The following is a 21,487-nucleotide window of genomic DNA, read 5'->3' as shown; positions in this document are numbered from 1 at the left end:
CTTTCACTCAGAGCCTCACTACTTTGCCAGTCTCCCTGTGTTTCCAGGCCTGCGCTGCCTCTTAGACAGCTGCAGTGTGCCCAAGGCAGGCGGTATCCAAGCTGCAGCATGCCCAAGGCAGGCTGTACCCAAGCTGCAGTGTGCCCAAAGCGGGCTGTACCCAACTTACAGCGTGCCCAAGGCGGGCCGTACCCAACTTACAGAGTGCCCAAGGCGGGCTGTACCCAACTTACAGCGTGCCCAAGGCGGGCCGTACCCAACTTAAAGAGTGCCCAAGGCGGGCTGTACCCAACTTACAGCGTGCCCAAGGCGGGCTGTACCCAACTTACAGCGTGCCCAAGGCAGGCTGTACCCAACTTACAGAGTGCCCAAGGCGGGCCGTACCCAACTTACAGCGTGCCCAAGGCAGGCTGTACCCAACCTACAGAGTGCCCAAGGCGGGCCGTACCCAACTTACAGCGTGCTCAAGGCGGGCTGTACCCAACTTACAGCGAGCCCAAGGCGGGCCGTACCGAACTTACAGCGAGCCCAACGCGGGCCGTACCCAACTTACAGAGTGCCCAAGGCGGGCCGAACCCAACTTACAGCATGCTCAAGGCGGGCTGTACCCAACTTACAGCGAGCCCAAGGCGGGCCGTACCCAACTTACAGAGTGCCCAAGGCGGGCCGTACCCAACTTACAGCGTGCCCAAGGCGGGCTGTACCCAACTTACAGCGAGCCCAAGGCGGGCCGTACCCAACTTACAGCATGCCCAAGGCGGGCTGTACCCAACTTACAGCGAGCCCAAGGCGGGCCGTACCCAACTTACAGAGTGCCCAAGGCGGGCCGTACCCAACTTACAGCGAGCCCAAGGCGGGCCGTACTCAACTTACAGTGAGCCCAAGGCGGGCCGTACCCAACTTACAGCGAGCCCAAGGCGGGCCGTACCCAACTTACAGCATGCCCAAGGCGGGCTGTATCCAACTTACAGCGTGTCAAAGGGGGGCTTTACTCAACTTACAGCATGCCCAAGGGGGGCTTTACTCAACTTACAGCATGCCCAAGGCGGGCTGTACCCAACTTACAGCGTGCCCAAGGCGGGCCGTACTCAACTTACAGCATGTCCAAGGCGGGCTGTATCCAACTTACAGCATGCCCAAGGCGGGCTGTACCCAACTTACAGCGTGCCCAAGGCGGGCCGTACTCAACTTACAGCATGCCCAAGGCGGGCTGTATCCAACTTACAGCGTGTCCAAGGGGGGCTTTACTCAACTTACAGCGTGTCCAAGGTGGGCTGTGCCCAACCTGTGGTGAATTTGTGTGTGGGCACCAAGCACCTTCCCACCAGGACGGGGGCCAGTAGCTCATTTCACACAGTTGTTGCACAGCTGTTGGGCAGTAGCCACCTGTGCTCACGGCCAAGCTGCTGCATTTCCAGTGGGACGGGGGGCTCATGCCCCCGGCTAATCCTGAGTACTTCTGGCCAGGATTCCCATGGCCAGACCATTGGGGGTGGGTTACTATCAGAGGAGTCATGATTGTGAATTCTATCCTGGAGGCTGGAGGACGGGGCGGGCAATCATTTTTGACGGGGCCATTCTAAGATTTTGGAAAGTCATCGAGGGCTGCACCCTTCCATGCTATTAATGGAGGAGGTGCAGGATCCGGGATGGACGCTGGGGGAGGAGGGGGCTGGGAGGGAGTTTGGGTGAAGTGGGCGGTTGTGACCTAGGGCAGGGAGCTGGGTGTAGGTTTGGGATGTGACCTAGGGCAGGAGGGATTGTGATCTCTTGGGGGCAGGAGATTGGGGTGCCAGATCTGGGACGGGGGATGGGTGCATGTGGAGTAAGTGCAGGAGAGTCGTGCCAAGTGCAGAGAACCGCAGCGTGGCCACAGGCAGCCACATGTTAAAGCTGCTCTCTGAGAGCCGATGTGTGAGACTCCCAGAACAACGTGCCCCGGAGCCAGGACTCTCCAGACTCTCACGCAGCATCTTCTGCGCTCCCCTTCAGAAGGACATCTGGTCGCATGGCCCTTCCCTCCCTTCCTGCACAGATACTGGTGCTCAGACTTCCAGGTCCCTTGATGAGACCACACGATCCAACCCTCTGCTCGTAGACTCGGTCTCTGTTCTCCTGCTGGACTTTGGGGGGTGGGCAGACCCGCTCAGGGGACTTTCTGCTCCCTTTTCTGCTTTCCAGCGGGCGGGCTGAGGAGCTCTCACCTGCCCTGCGGTGTCACGGAGCCAAAGGGCAGACGGGCAGAGGGCTTTGCTAGTTCAGTCCTGATTACGAACAACGCTCCACAAAGAGAACGGAGCCAGTTTGTCTGATGGGCTGCCCTGGAGCCAGGGGCCGTGGAAGCCCAGTCTAGCAAATGGGCTGCTGATGACCCAGGAGGCCAACCTGGTGGGGAACAAGGCAGGTTTCAAAATCTGCCTGGGCTAAGTCAAAACTGACCCATCTCCATGGAGCGTTTCAGATTCCCGGGATCAGTGATGGCTCTGCACAGCCCAGGCATGGAGAAGGCTGCACTTGGGTCTGCTTTGCTGGGCACGCAGCAAACACCAGAGCGTTGGGGTCCCAGTGCTGACACTGTGCTCGCCTGCTTGGGCACCTGCGCTCCCCCTTGCCTGCACGGGCTTGCTCTGTGGCACTCGCTGCAGCCTGTCGGCTTCCTCAGCCCTCTCCAGCAGCGCAGGGAGCCGCTGCGGAGGCTCAGAACCGCCCGACGGATGTTCCCTGGCAAAACCCAACCCCCAAGGGCAAGGCTGCTTGGCTGAATGGGCTTCGGCTGAGCATCAGCTGCGAGCGCGCTCAGCCCCACCCACAAGCACTCCCGTACGGAGGGGCAGCTTCCCCACGGGGTGATGAATCCTGCTGTCTCCGGCAGGGCTCCCACGTTTCATGCCCCTAGCCACACATCGGTTCACAGGAGCACCGAGGCCCCAAGTACTCCCACGGGATTCCAGCAGCCTGCTTGCCTACAGGCCTCCTGCAGCTTTGTCACTGCTGGATGGGGTGGGTTGTCTGGAGCAAACTGGAGACCGTCCCGGCTCTCAGAACCCTTTTCTGGGAGCAAGTGCTTGTCAGAAATGAACCCACTGGGGCCGTGGCCCCCCGAGGTGCGTCTACACGGCGCCGTTCTTCCGAGAGAACTAACGCTACTCCAGAACAACAGAGCGAGCGTCTACGCAGCCACTCCGCTATTTCGAAACGATTTCAAAATAACGGGCGGCTTATTCTGAATCAGTAAGCCCCATTCCACGAGGAATACCACCTCTTCCGAATGAGCTATTTTGGAACAAGGCGTGGATGCTCCACCGCTGCTATTTCGAAATAGCCCCTCCCCAGGGCCATTGTAAGTTAATCTTCCCCAGAGCCTCCTGGGGCTCTCAAGCGAGGTAGCGCGTCTATTAGGGAGGCCTGTCTCGGACTCAGTTTGAGGCCTCCCTGCAGTGTAGATGTGCTATTTCGAAATAAGCTATTTTGGAGTAACTCTCCTGGCCCAGCTTATTTTGAAATAAGTGTGCAGTGAGGCGTTCCCAGAGCGTCCTCCAGTGGCAGAGGGACTGTCTTGTGTGCCCTGTTTGGCTTGTTCCGCCGTGGCATTGTTATGGTAACTGTGAGTTAGGAAGAAGCCCTGCTTAGCCAGAAGGAGAAAACCAACCAGACAGCATGGGGATGGCTGAAGCAGAACACCCTGGATAGACAGGGACGCAGGTGGCGCACTGAAGAGGTTACGCAGGAACGGCAAAGGTTAGAAATGGCTGGGGAGGGTCTTTTCTTTTTCTGGCAGAATGATGAGCTTCATATAAAGCTCAGAGCCCCCAAACCCGAGAATGGCCAATTCTGCAAGATCCCTTAGCTCACTGCTTCTGTTCGGTGACTGCAACTTACTCCATGGTCATCTGTGACACCGCGTCAAAGCTGGCAAAGCCGGCACTGGCAAAGCTCTCCTTGTACTGGCCCATCTTGATGGCATCCAGCCATTCATCCACCGTGTTGAAACTGGTGTAATCTGGGATTGTGCGGTCCAGTAAGGGGAGGTTAATCCTGAAATGGAGACGGAAAAGGAGTGGAAATTAGTGGCAGCCTGTGAAGGCCTTTCTTTACCCTTCGTTGGCATGGAAGGTGGGACAAATCCTCGAATGCCCCTGGAGCAAGTTCATTCGCTCTGTCCCTGTGTGGATGCCTTCAGCCACGTGTGGGCCAGCAGTACGGAGCGCGCGGGCAGTTCCTTTTCCCTCTCCCAGTGATACGTTTAGCAGCTTGGTGGGGGGAGCATAAATGCTTCACAATGGCTCTTTGGTCTAGCAGAGCAAGGTCTAACATAACGGGACACGATGGCTGGAAACTGAAACGAGACAAATTCAGACTGGACAGACGGTGTCCCAGGGAGAGGAATTAACCCCTCGCTGGGACAATTTACAAAGGATTATGGTGATTCTTCATCGCTGGCCATTTTAAAATCCACACTGGATGTTCTACATCAGTGGACCCCAACGTGGTGCCCGTGGGCGCCATGGTGCCCGCCGGGGCATTTGTGCGTGCCCGCTGACAACCTGGGCCAGCACCGCCCCCGGCGCGCGGGAGGTGCCGGCCCCAGGCGCGCGGCTCGGGCGGCAGCGCCGGCCCCGGGCCCACGGCACAAGGCGCTTGGACGGCCCCAGCCCCGGCCCTGGGGCACATGCCGGCGCTGGCGCCGGGTGCAAGGGCATCCCCATCCCCTGGCGTGCCCCCGGACGCGCGGCCCCGCCCCCTGGGCACCCAGCGCGTGAGTGGCCCCGCCCCCGGGTGCCCAGGAGCCTCTAAAGGTTGGGGACCACTGTTCTACATAATCTGCTCCAGGAACTATGGTGGGGCCGTCCTATGACCTGTGTTATGCTGATGGCCAGAGAAGATGATCACAGTGGTCTCCGCTGGCCTGGGACTCTCTTAAGCTAAGCCTAGGAATGGGGATGTGGTGTTAGCCCCAGCTTTGCCACTGATTTACTATGTGGCTGTGGGCATATCACTTTCTGTTTCTGCCTCAATCTTCCCCTCTGTGAAATGGGCACAATGGGGGGGGGGGAGCCCAGCTGAGAGGAGCAGTAGAAATTAATCCAATTAGCGGATCCCACAAGGGGATTCCTAGTTCTAGGTGTCACAAAGCAGATCTGCGAGGATAACAACTTGGAATGAGAAGTCCGTGGCCTTTGCAGAGTCACTCCCGTTGCACTGCCCACACACTCCTCTCTCCTGCCTACACCACAGCTCGTGGCTGCAGACCCCTCCAACTCTTTGCAGACATGATTGCAGAGCAGCAAGGGTGCACTTGACTGTAGATCTGGTGCCAGCCGGGCTAAGGGAGCCCCCTCCAGTGCCAATCACTTGGCTGCAGGGCTGCAGATGTCCCCAGCTCATCTGTCTGTCTTAGGGCTTACTGCCTTTGGTTTGCTCTGAGTGCCTGTGACGCCCGTACTGCTCTGACAAACAGGTCTGCCTGGGAACTGGCAAACCCGTGAGGGAGCCTGTCAGGGTGGCAGCGAGGAGGGCCAGGGAAGCACGTCCTCCCGGGGATGGGAGCTGGGGGCTTCTGCAAGGCACCGCAAAAAGGCAGTGTAGACGGGCAACAGGGGTTTCCTGCACAAGAAACCCCTGTGGCAGGGGTGGCCAACCCATTTAACAAAGAAAGCCAAAACAGTGGCGAAAACAATGCGAAGAGCTGCACCAGAATTGTCAAGCAAAAAAGGAGGCTGCCCCTTTAAGACAGCCACCATCTTGGGTGCCAGTTTTTTTAAAACCTCACAGCTCCAACCAGGTAAGCACAGGGAAGCCGGGGGCGGGGGAAGGGGAAACCGGCAGGGGCCATGGGGGGGGGGGGCTCAGGAGTGGCTTCGTGAGCCGCCCTTTTGGGGGGCAAGAGCCGCATACGGCTACCCTATGGCTAAAACATGGCCAGCAGAGCTTTCTTGCACAAGAGAGCTTCCACACTGCCATGGATGTTCTTGTGCAAAAGCACATGGCAGTGTGGACCTGGTCTTGCACAAAACAGCTCTTGTGCAAGAAGCCTGCAGTGTAGACGTAGCCTGAGCGCTCAGGACACAGACATGGATCGCTACTCCTAGCCAAAGGAAGCTGCGTTTGCTCCAAATACCAGGGGCTCTTCGGCTGAGTGCCTGAGATTTCACAGCCTGGTGCGACACAAGGGGCTGCCAGAGATGGAGCTGGGTAGAAAGCGAAGCCCAGAGGCAAGAGCAGAGCCTACCCGGAGGAGAGGGGCGCCATGGCTTTCAGGCTGTTGGGGTTTCGGATCATTTTGTCCAGCGTGTTGACAATCTGCCCAAACTTGGGCCTGTGGTTCCGGTCCTTCTGCCAGCAGTCGAGCATGAGTTGGTGCAAGGCGTTGGGGCAGTCCATGGGAGGGGGCAGCCGGTAATCCTGCTCGATCGCATTGATCACCTGCAAGACAAGAGGCGGCGACAAGGTCAGTGGAGTGGGACCAGCCGGGGCAGCCAACGATCCCGCGCCAAAGCAGAGCTCGCTGAATGGGCATGGTCCGCAGGGACCAATGGGCATGGCCAGCCAGACACCCCAGGGCTCACACACTGACCTGGGATGTGCCTGAGCCAGCACGCGCAGCCCACTTGGTTGTGTGGAAATGAAACCCACTGCTAGAAAGAAACGACAAACCCTGCCCTGCTCCCTGGCCCCGTGCGGGGGATGAGCACCAGGCGCACACCTGGGTTACTGAACAGGGCAGCGCTGCCACGTGCCCTCACCCTCCTGACAGGGATTTCTGTTCCTCCGTCGCCCTGGCTGCCAGCCTCGCCGTGCGCTGGTGCCCGCTTGCCAGACTGAGCTGCCCCGGCCGTGTCACTAGGCCGGTGTTTCGCAGCCTTTCTATGGAAAGTGCCCTTTCAAAACCAACAACAAGCACCCCGGCACCCACAGGTTTCAGACAATTTTTTTCTACCATTGCAACACATTTGTTTAAACAACGTAATCCTCGCCGGGCGGGTGATGAAATGTTTGGGTGTAAAAAGTACAAAAATAATAAAGCGCCGTAAAACCTCCCACCGCTGTCTGCGAATGGCAGTGGTGTAGGCATACCCCCGGCCTTCTCTCCAGTTCCCCGCAGGGCACCCGGACCCCGGCTGAGAAACGCTGCACTAGGGTGTGGCTGCGGCAACTAGACCCACAGTGGCCTCTGCCCGCCAACTCAGGAGCTGGCTGCCGGTACTCGGGCGACAGGGCTGGGTAACAGCACAGTCCAGGGCCACTCTCAGGCTGGAGCCTGAGGTCCAGGACCCCGGGATGGGCGGTCCTAGAGCACTGGCCCCCAACCTTTTTGGGTGGCGGGCACCGTGTGGGGCTGCCGGGCTGCCTGGGGGCAGGGGCGGGGCTGCGCATGCACCGCACCCCCGGGGGTCGCACACGCGCTGCACGCCCAGGGGTCGCTCCCAGGGCCAGCATTGTGCATGTGCTGCGCGCCCGGGTTGGGGCTGCGCATGTGCCGAGTGCCCTGGGGCGGGGCCACGCATGCGCCGTGCTCCCGGCGGTGCCGCGAGGCGGGCGTACATAAATGCCTGGGCAGGTGCCATGGCTCCCATGGGCACCACGTTGGGGACCACGGTCCTAGAGCAAAGGCTGCAGCCTGCGCTCAGAAGTCCACATTGCAACGGACCAGCCCTGCAGCCCGTCAGTGGGTGCGGGCCGGCCATGGGCTCTGTCTGCCGTGGACCACGGCCTCGGGCATCCCCTGCCACCTCCCCGACTGCAGGGCAACCTGGGGAGGGGAGGCAGCCGCAGGTCGCCCTGGAGCAGAGGCTAGAAACCTTGTCACACGAGTCCCCGAGAGCACGGCCGGCGGATGGGCCCCCAAGCGCAGAGGCTGCGTGCTGCTGTCCCCGGTCTCTGCCTACGGGAGACTGGGCCTCCCTGTGCCCTGCCCCCGGGGGGCCAGCAACACCCAGACCCGCTCCCCTGAGCCGGCTGCCTCTGCACCCTGGCCAGCGAGGAGGCTGCTCCGCCCCGGGGTGCTCAGACCAGAGAGACCCAAGAGCAGGCAAAGCGCAGGGCGCGGGCCGGAGCCCCTGGCCGGAGCAGACCCAACTCGGAGGCTCAGAGGCTCCAGCCAGCGACTGCACCTGCCCGGCCACGGGAGCAGGGAGAGATCCCCACGAGGGCGGACAAGGGGACCGACCCCACCGGACCATAGGGACAGTAGGGACCGCTCCACCCCGCCCCTCCCAACAGCAGCTCACCAGGCGCCGCAACACAACCCGGTGCAACAACCCACAGGCGCCGCAACACAACCCGGTGCAACTCCCCACAGGCGCCGCAACACAACCCGGTGCAACTCCCCACAGGCGCCACAACACAACCCCGTGCAACTCCCCACAGGCGCCGCAACACAACCCGGTGCAACTCCCCACAGGCGCCGCAACACAACCCGGTGCAACTCCCCACAGGCGCCGCAACACAACCCCGTGCAACTCCCCACAGGCGCCGCAACACAACCCGGTGCAACAACCCACAGGCGCCGCAACACAACCCGGTGCAACTCCCCACAGGCGCCGCAACACAACCCGGTGCAACTCCCCACAGGCGCCGCAACACAACCCGGTGCAACAACCCACAGGCGCCGCAACACAACCCGGTGCAACTCCCCACAGGCGCCGCAACACAACCCGGTGCAACTCCCCACAGGCGCCGCAACACAACCCGGTGCAACTCCCCACAGGCGCCGCAACACAACCCGGTGCAACAACCCACAGGTGCCGCAACACAACCCGGTGCAACTCCCCACAGGCGCCGCAACACAACCCGGTGCAACAACCCACAGGCGCCGCAACACAACCCGGTGCAACTCCCCACAGGCGCCGCAACACAACCCGGTGCAACAACCCACAGGCGCCGCAACACAACCCGGTGCAACTCCCCACAGGCGCCGCAACACAACCCGGTGCAACAACCCACAGGCGCCGCAACACAACCCGGTGCAACTCCCCACAGGCGCCGCAACACAACCCGGTGCAACAACCCACAGGCGCCGCAACACAACCCGGTGCAACTCCCCACAGGCGCCGCAACACAACCCGGTGCAACAACCCACAGGCGCCGCAACACAACCCGGTGCAACTCCCCACAGGCGCCGCAACACAACCCGGTGCAACAACCCACAGGCGCCGCAACACAACCCGGTGCAACAACCCACAGGTGCCGCAACACAACCCGGTGCAAATACCCACGGGCACCGCAACACAACCCGGTGCAAATACCCACGGGCACCGCAACACAACCGGGTGCAACTCCCCACAGGCGCCGCAACACAACCCGGTGCAACAACCCACAGGCGCCGCAACACAACCCGGTGCAACTCCCCACAGGCGCCGCAACACAACCCGGTGCAACAACCCACAGGTGCCGCAACACAACCCGGTGCAACAACCCACAGGCGCCGCAACACAACCCGGTGCAACAACCCACAGGCGCCGCAACACAACCCGGTGCAACTCCCCACAGGCGCCGCCACACAACCCCGTGCAACAACCAACAGGTGCCGCAACACAACCCCGTGCAACAACCCACAGGTGCCGCAACACAACCCCGTGCAACAACCAACAGGCGCCGCAACACAACCCGGTGCAACAACCCACAGGTGCCGCAACACAACCCGGTGCAACTCCTCACAGGCGCCGCAACACAACCCCGTGCAACAACCAACAGGTGCCGCAACACAACCCCGTGCAACAACCCACAGGTGCCGCAACACAACCCGGTGCAACAACCAACAGGCGCCGCAACACAACCCGGTGCAACTCCCCACAGGCGCCGCAACACAACCGAGTGCAACTCCCCACAGGCGCCGCAACACAACCGAGTGCAACTCCCCACAGGCGCCGCAACACAACCCGGTGCAACTCCCCACAGGCGCCGCAACACAACCCGGTGCAACTCCCCACGGGCGCCGCAACACAACCCGGTGCAACTCCCCACAGGCGCCGCAACACAACCCGGTGCAACTCCCCACAGGCGCCGCAACACAACCCGGTGCAACTCCCCACGGGCGCCGCAACACAACCCGGTGCAACTCCCCACGGGCGGCGCAACACTACCCGGTGCAACTCCCCACAGGCGCCGCAACACAACCCGGTGCAACTCCCCACAGGCGCCGCAACACAACCCGGTGCAACTCCCCACAGGCGCCGCAACACAACCCGGTGCAACTCCCCACAGGCGCCGCAACACAACCCGGTGCAACTCCCCACAGGCGCCGCAACACAACCCGGTGCAACTCCCCACAGGCGCCGCAACACAACCCGGTGCAACTCCCCACAGGCGCCGCAACACAACCCGGGGCAACTCCCCACAGGCGCCGCAACACAACCCGGGGCAACTCCCCACAGGCGCCGCAACACAACCCGGTGCAACTCCCCACAGGCGCCGCAACACAACCCGGTGCAACTCCCCACGGGCGCCGCAACACAACCCGGTGCAACTCCCCACAGGTGCCGCAACACAACCCGGTGCAACTCCCAACAGGTGCCGCAACACAACCCAGTGCAACTCCCCACGGGCGCCGCAACACAACCCGGTGCAACTCCCCACAGGCGCCGCAACACAACCCAGTGCAACAACCCATAGGCGCCGCAACACAACCCGGTGCAACTCCCCACAGGTGCCGCAACACAACCCGGTGCAACTCCCCACAGGCGCCGCAACACAACCCGGAGCAACTCCCCACAGGCGCCGCAACACAACCCGGTGCAACTCCCCACAGGCGCCGCAACACAACCCGGTGCAACAACCCATAGGCGCCGCAACACAACCCGATGCAACTCCCCACAGGCGCCGCAACACAACCCGGTGCAACTCCCCACGGGCGCCGCAACACAACCCGGTGCAACTCCCCACAGGCACCACAACACAACCCGGTGCAACTCCCCACGGGCGCCGCAACACAACCCGGTGCAACTCCCCACAGGCGTCGCAACACAACCCGGTGCAACTCCTCACAGGCGCCGCAACACAACCCGGTGCAACTCCCCACAGGCACCGCAACACAACCCGGTGCAACTCCTCACAGGCGCCGCAACACAACCCGGTGCAACTCCCCACAGGCGTCGCAACACAACCCGGTGCAACTCCTCACAGGTGCCGCAACACAACCCGGTGCAACTCCTCACAGGCGCCGCAACACAACCCGGGGCAACTCCCCACAGGCGCCGCAACACAACCCGGTGCAACTCCCCACAGGCGCCGCAACACAACCCGGTGCAACTCCTCACAGGCGCCGCAACACAACCCGGTGCAACTCCCCACAGGCACCATAACACAACCCAGTGCAACTCCCCACAGGCGTCGCAACACAACCCGGTGCAACTCCCCACAGGCACCACAACACAACCCGGGGCAACTCCCCACGGGCGCCGCAACACAACCTGGTGCAACTCCCCACAGGCGCCGCAACACAACCTGGGGCAACTCCCCAAGGGCGCCGCAACACATCCCGGTGCAACTCCCCACAGGCGCCGCAACACAACCCGGTGCAACTCCCCACAGGTGCCGCAACACAACCCGGTGCAACTCCCCACAGGTGCCGCAACACAACCCAGTGCAACTCCCGACAGGAGATGCAACACAACCCAGTGCAATTCACCATATACAATGCAACAAAACATAGTGCAAGTTACCACAAGCAAGGCAACACAATGCAGTTCAACTCACCACACACAATGGAACACAACCCAGTGCCACTCACCATGCGCGATGCAACACAACCCAGTGCAACTCACCACAGGCAATTTAACACAACACAGTGCAATGCAACATACTTAATGCAGCACAACCCAGTGGAACTCATTCCTTGCTGTGGAGAGAGTCCCTGGGTAAGAACAAGAGGGATGCAGTAGGGCAGGAGCCACGTGCAATGGCAGAGGGCTGGAGATCCAGTCCAAGGTACAGGTTCCAATAAGCGTCCACACTGGCCTGGAAAAACAGGTGCCAGTCAGGCCTGAGGGGCACTGGCTGAGCTGGGTGTGTGGACGGGGGACCCCAGAGCTGCACATGTCTGTGTGGAGCCAGGCTCTGGAATAGCAGGGGGCTGCCAGCCGCACTGACCCGCACCAGCAGAGCCAGGGCCGGGGGCAAGGTGGCACTGAGGTGCACTGGCAGAGCTGTGTGCAGGGAGAGCTCGGTGCTCCCTATGGCCTCCCAAGTGCTGACGTGTCTGGATCCTAGGCCAGCCCCTTGCACTGGCCAGGGTGCCCCGCTCTGCTGGGAAAGCCCTTTCCCAGAGACGTGAACTGCCCCTCCCCCACTCTTTCTCCGGCTGCCCGATCGCTCTGAGACGGACAGGAGGGAAGGGGGTGCATAGGGGCCTCAGGCTTTTGGACCCCACAAATCCCCCGAGACCCACCCACCTGCCCCCAGCCCAGGTTCTGACGTTCATTTCGCTGCAAGAACAGCAAAGACAATTCGTTCGTGAGATTCGCGACACGGTGACGGGGAGGTCCCGGGGTGGAATGAGCAGCGGCCCACTTGGCGAAGAAGCCAGGGACGTGGGACCGCGATGGCCAATCCACCTGACCAAGATGATCCAGAGGCGTTTCTGGGTACATTTGAACGGGGAGCCACGGCTGCAAACTGGCCCCAAGAACATTGGGCCACCCTTCTGGCGCCTTATTTGTCTGGCCCCGCACAGTTGGCATAGCGATGTATGTCCACCGAGGACGTGTTATGTTACTGCAAGGTGAAGGAGGTGATCCTCGACCAGTGGGGAGTGACGCCAGAGACCACAGAATCATAGAACCATAGAGCTGGAAGAGACCTCAGAACGTCATCAAGTCCAGCCCCCTGCTCTAGGCAGGACCCACTGCCAATGGTTCCGAGAGGCTCAATATGACCCCTCTGAGCGCCCGGGAGCAGTGGCCCAGTGGGTGAAGGAGGCAGGGATGAGGTGGCTGGAACCCAAGAACTTCAGGTAGCCAAACTGGTCATTTTAGAACAGTACGCCCAGAGGGCCAGAAGTGGGTCCGCCGACACCTACCCGAATCATTAGAAGAAGCTGTCACCTTAATGGAACATTTCGTGGCAGCTGAGGGGGCAGAGGGACGAGGGAGACACCGAACCCGAGCACGTCCCACAAGATACCTTTTTCCGTCGGGGAAGAGGGGCCGAAATCACCCCGGCCATAAACCGAAGGCCAAATCCAGGGCCACTACCGGAACGGGAACTAGCACCCATCTGGACCTAGCGTGAGAGCTTCAACCCCCGTAGCGAAGGAAGGGCGCCGAATCCAAAGACAGAAACCGCCCTGAAAGGCGTCTGATACCAGTGCGGGCAGGAAGGGCACCTCAAGAGGGAGTGCCCCCTTATGGACTGCACCTTCAGGCAGAAGGCTGCAGAAAGAGCCCTCCAGATCAGAGTGGACCAGACCCAGGTAATACTCCCATCAAGGTGAATGGGAAGCTGGCCAAAGCGATCATAGACTCAGGGTGTGGACAAACCATAATACAGGCAGATGTTATCAAGCCCTTCTCACCTCGGGTATGGATGCGATGCATACACGGGGATGTTCGTTCGTACCCCACTGCCAGGGTGCGGATCGAGGATGGGTGGGAAGAGGCGATATGTGAGGTAGCGGTAACCCCGAGACTTGTTCAGCCGTCCTTGTGGGGCGGGATTGGCCTGGGTTTAGGCGATTATTACAGCAATGGGGGGAAGACGGTAGAGATCAGGACCAGATGCCCAGAGAGGATACCCCCTTGGTGGCACAAGGAGAAGGAGTCCCAGGACCGACGTACGCAGCAGGATCGGTGCTGGAGGACCAGCCACCAACCCTCAGATGGGAACCCGATGAGGGGGACTTCCTAACTCAACAAAGGGAAGACCCCACCCTACAACAAGCATGGAGGCAAGTCCAAAACACGGAGGAATCACGAGATGAGAACGCCATGACACTGCTACAAGGACCACATTTCAAGGTACGGGGTGACCGACTGCATAGGATAATCACAGAGGGGGAAGGACAAGAGGAGAGATCCTAATTGTTGTTACCCCAACCCTATTGGTGGAGAATCATGGAATTGGTCCATGATAACCCTTGGGCCAGATACCTGGGGTCCGATAAAACTCAACAGAGGGTCCTGCAGCGATTCCACTGGCCAGGAGCATATCAAGAAATTAAGAACTTTTGTGCCTCATGTCCCCAATGCCAGCAGACATCGGGGGTAAGAGTGGCCCCTGTCCCTTTAGTCCCCCTGCCAATCGTAGGGGTGCCATTTGAACACATCGCTTTAGACCTAGTGGAGCCCCTAGAACGCTCAGGTAGGGGCCACCAGTATATAATGGTAGTCTTAAACTACGTGACCGGGTACCCAGAAGCTGTTCCTCTAAGGAGAGCAACAGCCCAAGTGATAGCCAAGGAATTAATGAGACTATTTGCAAGAGTGGGGTTACCAAAAGAATTATTAATGGACCAAGGACATTATCACATCCTGGATAATGACGGAGCTGTGCAAATTACTCAAAATATGGAAAATCCGCACATCCGTATACCATCCACAAATGGAAGGACTTGTGGAAAGATTCAATCTAACTCTGAAAAGTACGTTGCAGAAGTTTGCACAGGGGGACCCCCGAGACTGGGACAAATGACTCCCCGCGCTTTTATTCATGATACAGGGAGCTCCACAGGCCTCAACAGGGTACACTCCCTTTGAATTATTTTCTGGGCGTAGACCCCAGGGAATATTAGACTTGGGGTGGGAGGAACAAGCGTCCCCAGCACTAGGGACTTTCCAATCCATAGCCCGGTTAAGGGAAAAGTTGGGCACTCTGGGGAGGTGGGCCCAAGAAAACCCCAGTAAGGCATAAGAAGTACAAAGGGGGCAGTATGATCAAAGGACCAAAATCAGAAATTTTGTACCGGGGGACCAGGTCCTTCTATTGCTCCCCACCAACGAGTCAAAATTGTTAGCCCAATGGCAGGGCCTGTTCCAGGTAGTCAGGAAAGTGGGGGAAGTGGACTATGAGATCCAATTACAGGGAAAGCGGGAAGGGAAGCAGATCCACCATGTTACTCTTTTAAAGCGATGGATCCCGCGAGAGACCCTTTGGATAGAGCCCCAGCCGTTAGATGTAGAATTCGGCTCATGGGGAAGTGACGAGGTAAAGGCCGGGGAATCCCAGATGGGAGAGGAACTCACGGAACCCCAACAGGCGGAATTACAAGAGGTCCTGGAACAATTTCAGCAGGTATAGACGAGTCGGCCAGGTAGGACCGACCAGATATACCACTCCATTATCACCGAGCCAGGGAGGACGGTCTGGGATGCCATCCAGACCCTACCCCATAAGTTGTGGGACACCATGCGTTGCGAGTTACAATCGATGTTGGAATGGGGGGTAACAGAGGAATCCGACAGCGAATGGAGGAGCCCCATCGTATTAGTACCCAAGCCCAACGGGTCTATGAGGTTCTGCATTGACTTTCGGAAAGTCAATGCCATCTTCCATTTCGACACCTACCCCATGCCCCGTATTGACGAGCTCTTAGCCCACTTGGGGCAGGCCAGGAACCTCTCCACAACAGACCTTACAAAAGGGTACTGGCAGATCCCGTTGTCACCTGGATCTAGAGAAAAGATTGCTATGCCGTTTGGCCTATATCAGTTCGTGCATATGCCTTTCAGTCTACATGGGGCAGCGGCCACCTTCCAGAGGCTGATGAACCGAATCCTGAGAGATCATTAAAACTATTCGGCGGCCTACATCGATGACATCGTGATATTCAGCGAATCCTGGGAACAACACCTGCATCACATCAAGGCCATCCTAGAAAGCCTTAGTTTGAGCTGGGTTAACAGCTAACCCACAAAAATGTTGTTTCAGTAATCCGGAAGATTCCCACCGAGGGTACGTCGTGGGACGGGGCAAGATAAAATCCCTGGTGGATAAGGTTCAGGCAGTCTGGGACTACCCACTCCCAGCCACAAAGAGGCAAGAACACCCGTTTTTGGGATCGGCGGGGTATTACCTATGATTCGTTGCCCATTTCGCTTCGGTAGCAGCGCCTCTGACTGATCTTAAGCGCAAAGACCAGCCTCAAAAGGTGAGGTGGACTGAACAGAGTATCCGCGCCTTTGAAACTCTGAAACGGAGTCTAGTCACTGCGCCAATGTTAATATAGCAAGACTTCTCCCAACCCTTCATATTACAAACAGATGCCTCAGAGGTAGGTGTGGCAGACCGGGCCAGGTCTGGGCACAGCTCAGGGCATCCGCTCAGGGCGAATTGCTCAAATTGGGGGCTCCTTACAGCCCCCAGACTGGGGACTTTCCCAAACAGGACACAAACCAGTCCCACAGAGCACTTCAGCTGCCTGCCTGAAGCCTCACGAGCAAAACCCCTCCGACCCCCCAGCAATATCCGTGCCCCAGATGGCCCCAGGCCTGCCCAGAGGTGAGGGATCTTAGAACCCAATCCCACCTACCCTGAACAAGTTCTGTCCGGTTCCAAGAAACCAGCCACAGATCCCTGGTCAATTTACCCTCTGGACCTTACCCACGAATCACGCTGAGCCAATCCTTTAGAATCTATCCTCTAAAGGTGTATTACTACCAGAAAGAAAAGCCTGAGAGTGAGGCTGTCAAAGTATCATACATTACATGCATTGAATCTCCCATTCTCCATGCAGGCTCGTGGCAGAGATGTTATAGCTGCTGGCTTAAGAGTCCTTGGTGCACATCCTATATTAGGAAGAGTCCACAGTTCTTCCCGGCCCGTGATTCTCTGCAAGGTCGCATCTGGGGTCAGGAGCAGATCTGGAGACCAACATGGAGTCGGTCACATGGCATATTTAAACCTCCTTCCAAGTTTCTTCCAAGCTGGCTGGAGTCACATGGCCAGTGGCCAGGTGTGTCTTTGGCCTCCAGAGATCCATTGTTCCCTGGAGACTTGCTCATTAGCACGTCCATAGGCAAACGTTCCTGGCCCATTACTCAACCACATACAGAGAAACTTCCAGTCTCCATACAGAGTACCTATTCATAACTCCACACACAGACATTATACAGATATATGAAGAGTGTATGCAGAACCAGTAGAAAGTAAGCTTTTGTTTGACACCTCACATGGCCCCCTTTGTACCAACTTTTGGGGGCAAACACCCCCCCATGGGTGCCGCAGTGACCTGGCTGCTCCCCTCAAAATCCAGTAACGTGACACCTCCAATTCAAGATTGATACAGGAAGTGATGCCAGTAACATCACTGAGGGCATCACAGGCCTCCCCATGTTTTGGCTCTGTGTCATCATATGTTCTAATGCAATGGTAGAAACAACAGTACAGAGCTGGATGAGTGTATGAGAACCCAGTTTGCCTAAAATAGGCTTCATTACTGCAAGGTTTGTCATAGCAACAGCCACGTCCTTGCACTGTCTTAGAATCCCAAGGTAAAACTTGGTAAAACCCAGAGCTAATTGGATCTGCCCATGTATGTCATGTGCTTTTGCCCAGAGCTAAAGAAAATCATAAATTTATTCATGCCAGCTTCGGCAACTCTCTGAATGCCAATTAATATTGTGCCAATGTAGGCATTCCCATCCCAAATAGTGTAGGCTTTTTTGCACTTAGCCACGGAAACAAAATGGTGGCATGCCTCAGTTTCCCTTTTCATACAGCACCGTCTGGCTGGAACCTTCTTTGTCCTGTAAGAAGTTCCGAGACCAGTACAAGCATTAACCATGAAATAGCAACTTCACAATGTCCTTTTACGTACAGTCTATCACTTGGCACACTTCCTGACAAGTTACAAGGTGTTTCCATAAGATCAGGCACATCATACATCCTTACAATTCTTGGTAACCTCAGCATATTGGGTACAAAAGTTAACATCAGTAACAAGAACAATCCTATCTCAGGTGTATATTGACAACACTCTCCATCATGCCCCATCTTTGGCTCTACATCATTGCAGTTTTGGCCCTTCGGGTTTAAACTGCAAGTCTTCTTTGCTCTGCCCCTCCCCCTTGTCCTGTGGGTTCAAAACCTGAAACCTCTGGCCTGACCAAGACAAAGGGCTGGCTGGGTGTGACTCCCTGGCTCACAATGGCCCTGGAATTCTCCCCCTTCCCCCACTCAGTGGGGTAACAGCAATAAGCTGTAGACTCCCAAGTCTTTCCTCTGTCCAGCTCCAACCTCTGTTTCTACATGGAACCAGATATCAAATTCCCTGGCTGATTACGAGTGTCCACCATGTCCAGAGATGGGAGCTTAACTGCCATCTCCTGCATCCTAGAGAGAGTGACCACACAGCTGTTATGCTCTGCATACTTAGCTACACAGTCCTTCTCCTGAATCTGAGACACTAACTTCCCACTCTCCTCATCCACCTGGGAATAACCCTGTCCCACACACACTGCCTTCCCAGCAAGCTGGTTATATACAGTCACTTGGTTATCAGACTGTTCCAATTTTCTGTCTGTTCCTGTCTCATTTAGAACAACCCTCAGTCCCTCTGAGACCTCTTTACAACCATCCACACTGGGTTTCTCTAAACCCAAGTCAGTGGAGTCACTGCTAACAGACAAATTCTGTCCATCAGGCACCGAAACAAGTGCCTCACACAACAAGCTGCTGCCTTTTACAGGCAGAGCTTTCTCCTGAATGTCTTCTCCAAGCCAGGCATTGTCACCTCTCTCAGTCACAGCAAACTGCTTGCTACAAGCACTGCCAGGACTCTCTTCCCTATGAGCTTCCTTAAGCAACAGTTCACCCTTCTCTGGCTCCGTAGCAACATTGCCCTGCTGAGCCACAACCAACTCCTCCTGCAATTCCCTTACTCCCTGGGTCATCTCTGGCCCCTCTGGTGGATTCACAGACAATCCCCTCTCAGGCACACAGACAGACTCACAAGATACAAGGTCAGAGACATCTTCCTTCCCTTTGCAGCTCTCCAGATGGCTGTAAACTTCCACACAGTCATTAGGCACCAGAGTTAACGTGCTCTCATTCTCTCCTTGTGCCCTGGCTAAGGGGTCACCCTGATCCCACAGAGCCACTCCCTCATCCCCCAGCAACACAGCAGCATCAGGCACAACATCAGTGTCTGATCTCTGGGGTTCTGACAAGACATTGCCTGGATCTACCCAAGACACAGCATCTTAGAGCCACCCCCTTTCTGGGCCTTCGCTGTATCCAGACCTAGCTTTGGGGCAACAGCGCTGCTCTCAGCCATCACAGGCTGAGGGGGGCATTCCTCAGACACAGGACTGGGAGGAAACCCTTCCCCCACAGGCCCACCACTGCCACAGACAGACAGACAATCAGAGACAGTCTCTCCCCTGTCGCAGCACCCCTGGCTCATCTCAGGCACACAGCTAGCAACTGAGACAGCTTCCTTCACTGACATACTGTTACTTCCACCAGCCAAATGGCCAGCTTGCACACACTGTGCTTCTTCACACAGCTCCCTTCCAGCTTGTGCCACTGTAGCTTCACAAGCATCACCAGCCGAGTCATCAGCCTCCAGAACTTTCTCTTTTTTCTTAGCTAACACTCCACTCTGGCCAGCCACTCCAGACTGCCCCTGAGAAACACTTCCCTGATCTCTGGGTTTTTTCTGCCCTGGTGTTGATTTCAGCCTCACCTTTGAGGCACTAGACTGGCCCTTAGAAGCCTCACTCACAGACACATGGCTACCTGCCACAGGCAAACGTTTAGGCTACGTCTACACTGGCATGATTTGCTTGCTGCCTGTCTACGCTGGCGGGGAGTTCTTGTGCAAGAACACTGACATTCTAATGTGTGAAATCAGGGCTTCTTGCACAAGAACTATGATGTTCCCGCTCAGGAATAAGCCCCCCTGGGTATGTCTACACTACCACCCTAGTTCGAATTAGGGTGGTAATGTAGGAATACCGCACTTGCAAATGAAGCCCGGGATTTGAATTTCCCAGGCTTCATTTGCATAAGCCGGCCGGCGCCATTTTTAAATGCCGTCTCGTTCGAACCCCGTGCCGCGCAGCTACACGTGGCACGGGCTAGATAGTTCGAACTAGCAAGCCATTCCGCACTATCTGTACGCCTCGTGCAAAAGCACATCTCTTGTGCAAAGGCACATGTCAGTGTAGACACTCTCTTCTGGAAGAATTTTTGCACAAGAACTCTTCCGCAAAAGAGTTCTTGCGCAACATCATGCCAGTGTAGACGTAGCCTTAGAGACACTTTTTTTTTGGTTACAATAAGATTGACTAGTCCCAGAAAACTTCCCAGAGTCACCTGTACCCCCCTCACAGACCCCATACATGCTTTGGGGCTGTGTTACAACATCAGACCAATTATAGTCACACCACATACCCACACGGTTATACATCGAACTTTCAGGAGGCTACAATCCCTTCTGTGCTTCTATTCTCTTAGGTTGAAGTTCAAATCTGGCAGCTCCTTCCTCAGCTTCTCGGATTTCTCTGTACAACTTTGCCATTTTCTCTGCATGTTCTCGGTGTAGCCTTTGCTCTCTTTCAGCAGCTTCTCGGTCTAGCTTCTGTCTTCTTTGTTCTGCTAGCAGACGAAACTCCTTCGGTTCTCGTTTACATTTAAGTTGCATTCTCCACACTGGATCCTGCACTCTCATTTCTTCTGCAGCATTTCTGGCCATTAACAAAGATGCCAGCTCTGGATTAGAAGCTTCCTCATTAAAGGCAATGCCTCCTTCCAAGCACAAGACTTCCAGAGCCTTTCTGTCCAGATTTTCATACTGTAGCCAACCCATTGCAGCTGCTTTTTACCCAACCAAACTCTCACCATCAAAAATCAAATGTAGACAGTGTGAGGTCCTGATCCAAAGCTCAATTGACCAAGATCTGTGGATCCTGCCGACTACGCCACTGTGACGGACTGGGCCGGTCTGGGCACAGCTGAGGGCGTCCGCTCAGAGCGAATTGCTCAAATTCGGGGTTCCTTACAGCCCCCAGACTGGAGACCTTCCCAAACAGGACACAAACCAGTCCCACAGAGCACTTCAGCTGCCTGCCTGGAGCCTCACGAGCAAAACCCCTCCGACACCCAGCAATATCCATGCCTCAGATGGCCCCAGGCCTGCCCACAGGTGAGGGGTCTTAGAACCCAATCCCACCTACCCTGAACAAGTTCTGTCCGGTTCCAAGAAACCAGCCACAGATCCCTGGTCAATTTACCCTCTGGACCTTACCCACGAATCACGCTGAGCCAATCCTTTAGAATCTAACATCTAAAGGTTTATTACTACCAGAAAGAAAAGCATGAGAGTGAGGTTGTCAAAGTTTCATACATTACATGCATCGAATCTCCCAGTTCTTGATGCAGGCTCGCAGTAGAGATGTTATAACTGCTGGCTTAAAAGTCTTTGGTGCACATCCTATGCCAGGATGGGTTCACAGTTCTTCCCGGCTCGTGATTCCGTGCGAGGCCACATCTGGGGTCAGGAGCAGATCTGCAGACCAACATGGAGTCGGCCACATGGCCTATTTAAACCTCC

At 57.2% G+C, this 21,487-nt stretch overlaps 1 protein-coding gene across 2 annotated transcripts in view; it reads right to left on the bottom strand.

The window, feature by feature from the left end:
• EPHB2 (EPH receptor B2) overlaps positions 1-21,487 on the bottom strand; it is a 259,421-nt gene that overhangs the window by 7,644 nt on the left and 230,290 nt on the right. For both annotated transcript variants that reach the window (XM_075906628.1, XM_075906629.1), the window contains exons 14-15: positions 6,230-6,423; positions 3,880-4,035 (exon numbers count right to left, since the gene is read on the bottom strand). In XM_075906628.1, coding sequence (XP_075762743.1) covers positions 3,880-4,035; positions 6,230-6,423 — 350 coding nt within the window. The remainder of the gene's footprint in view (positions 1-3,879; positions 4,036-6,229; positions 6,424-21,487) is intronic.

The sequence above is a fragment of the Pelodiscus sinensis genome, chromosome 23 (assembly GCF_049634645.1).
Source record: "Pelodiscus sinensis isolate JC-2024 chromosome 23, ASM4963464v1, whole genome shotgun sequence".
NCBI classification, from domain to species: Eukaryota; Metazoa; Chordata; order Testudines; family Trionychidae; genus Pelodiscus; species Pelodiscus sinensis.
The sequence above is the reverse complement of the archived record's forward strand: the minus strand, read 5'-3'. Positions and strand labels throughout refer to the sequence as shown.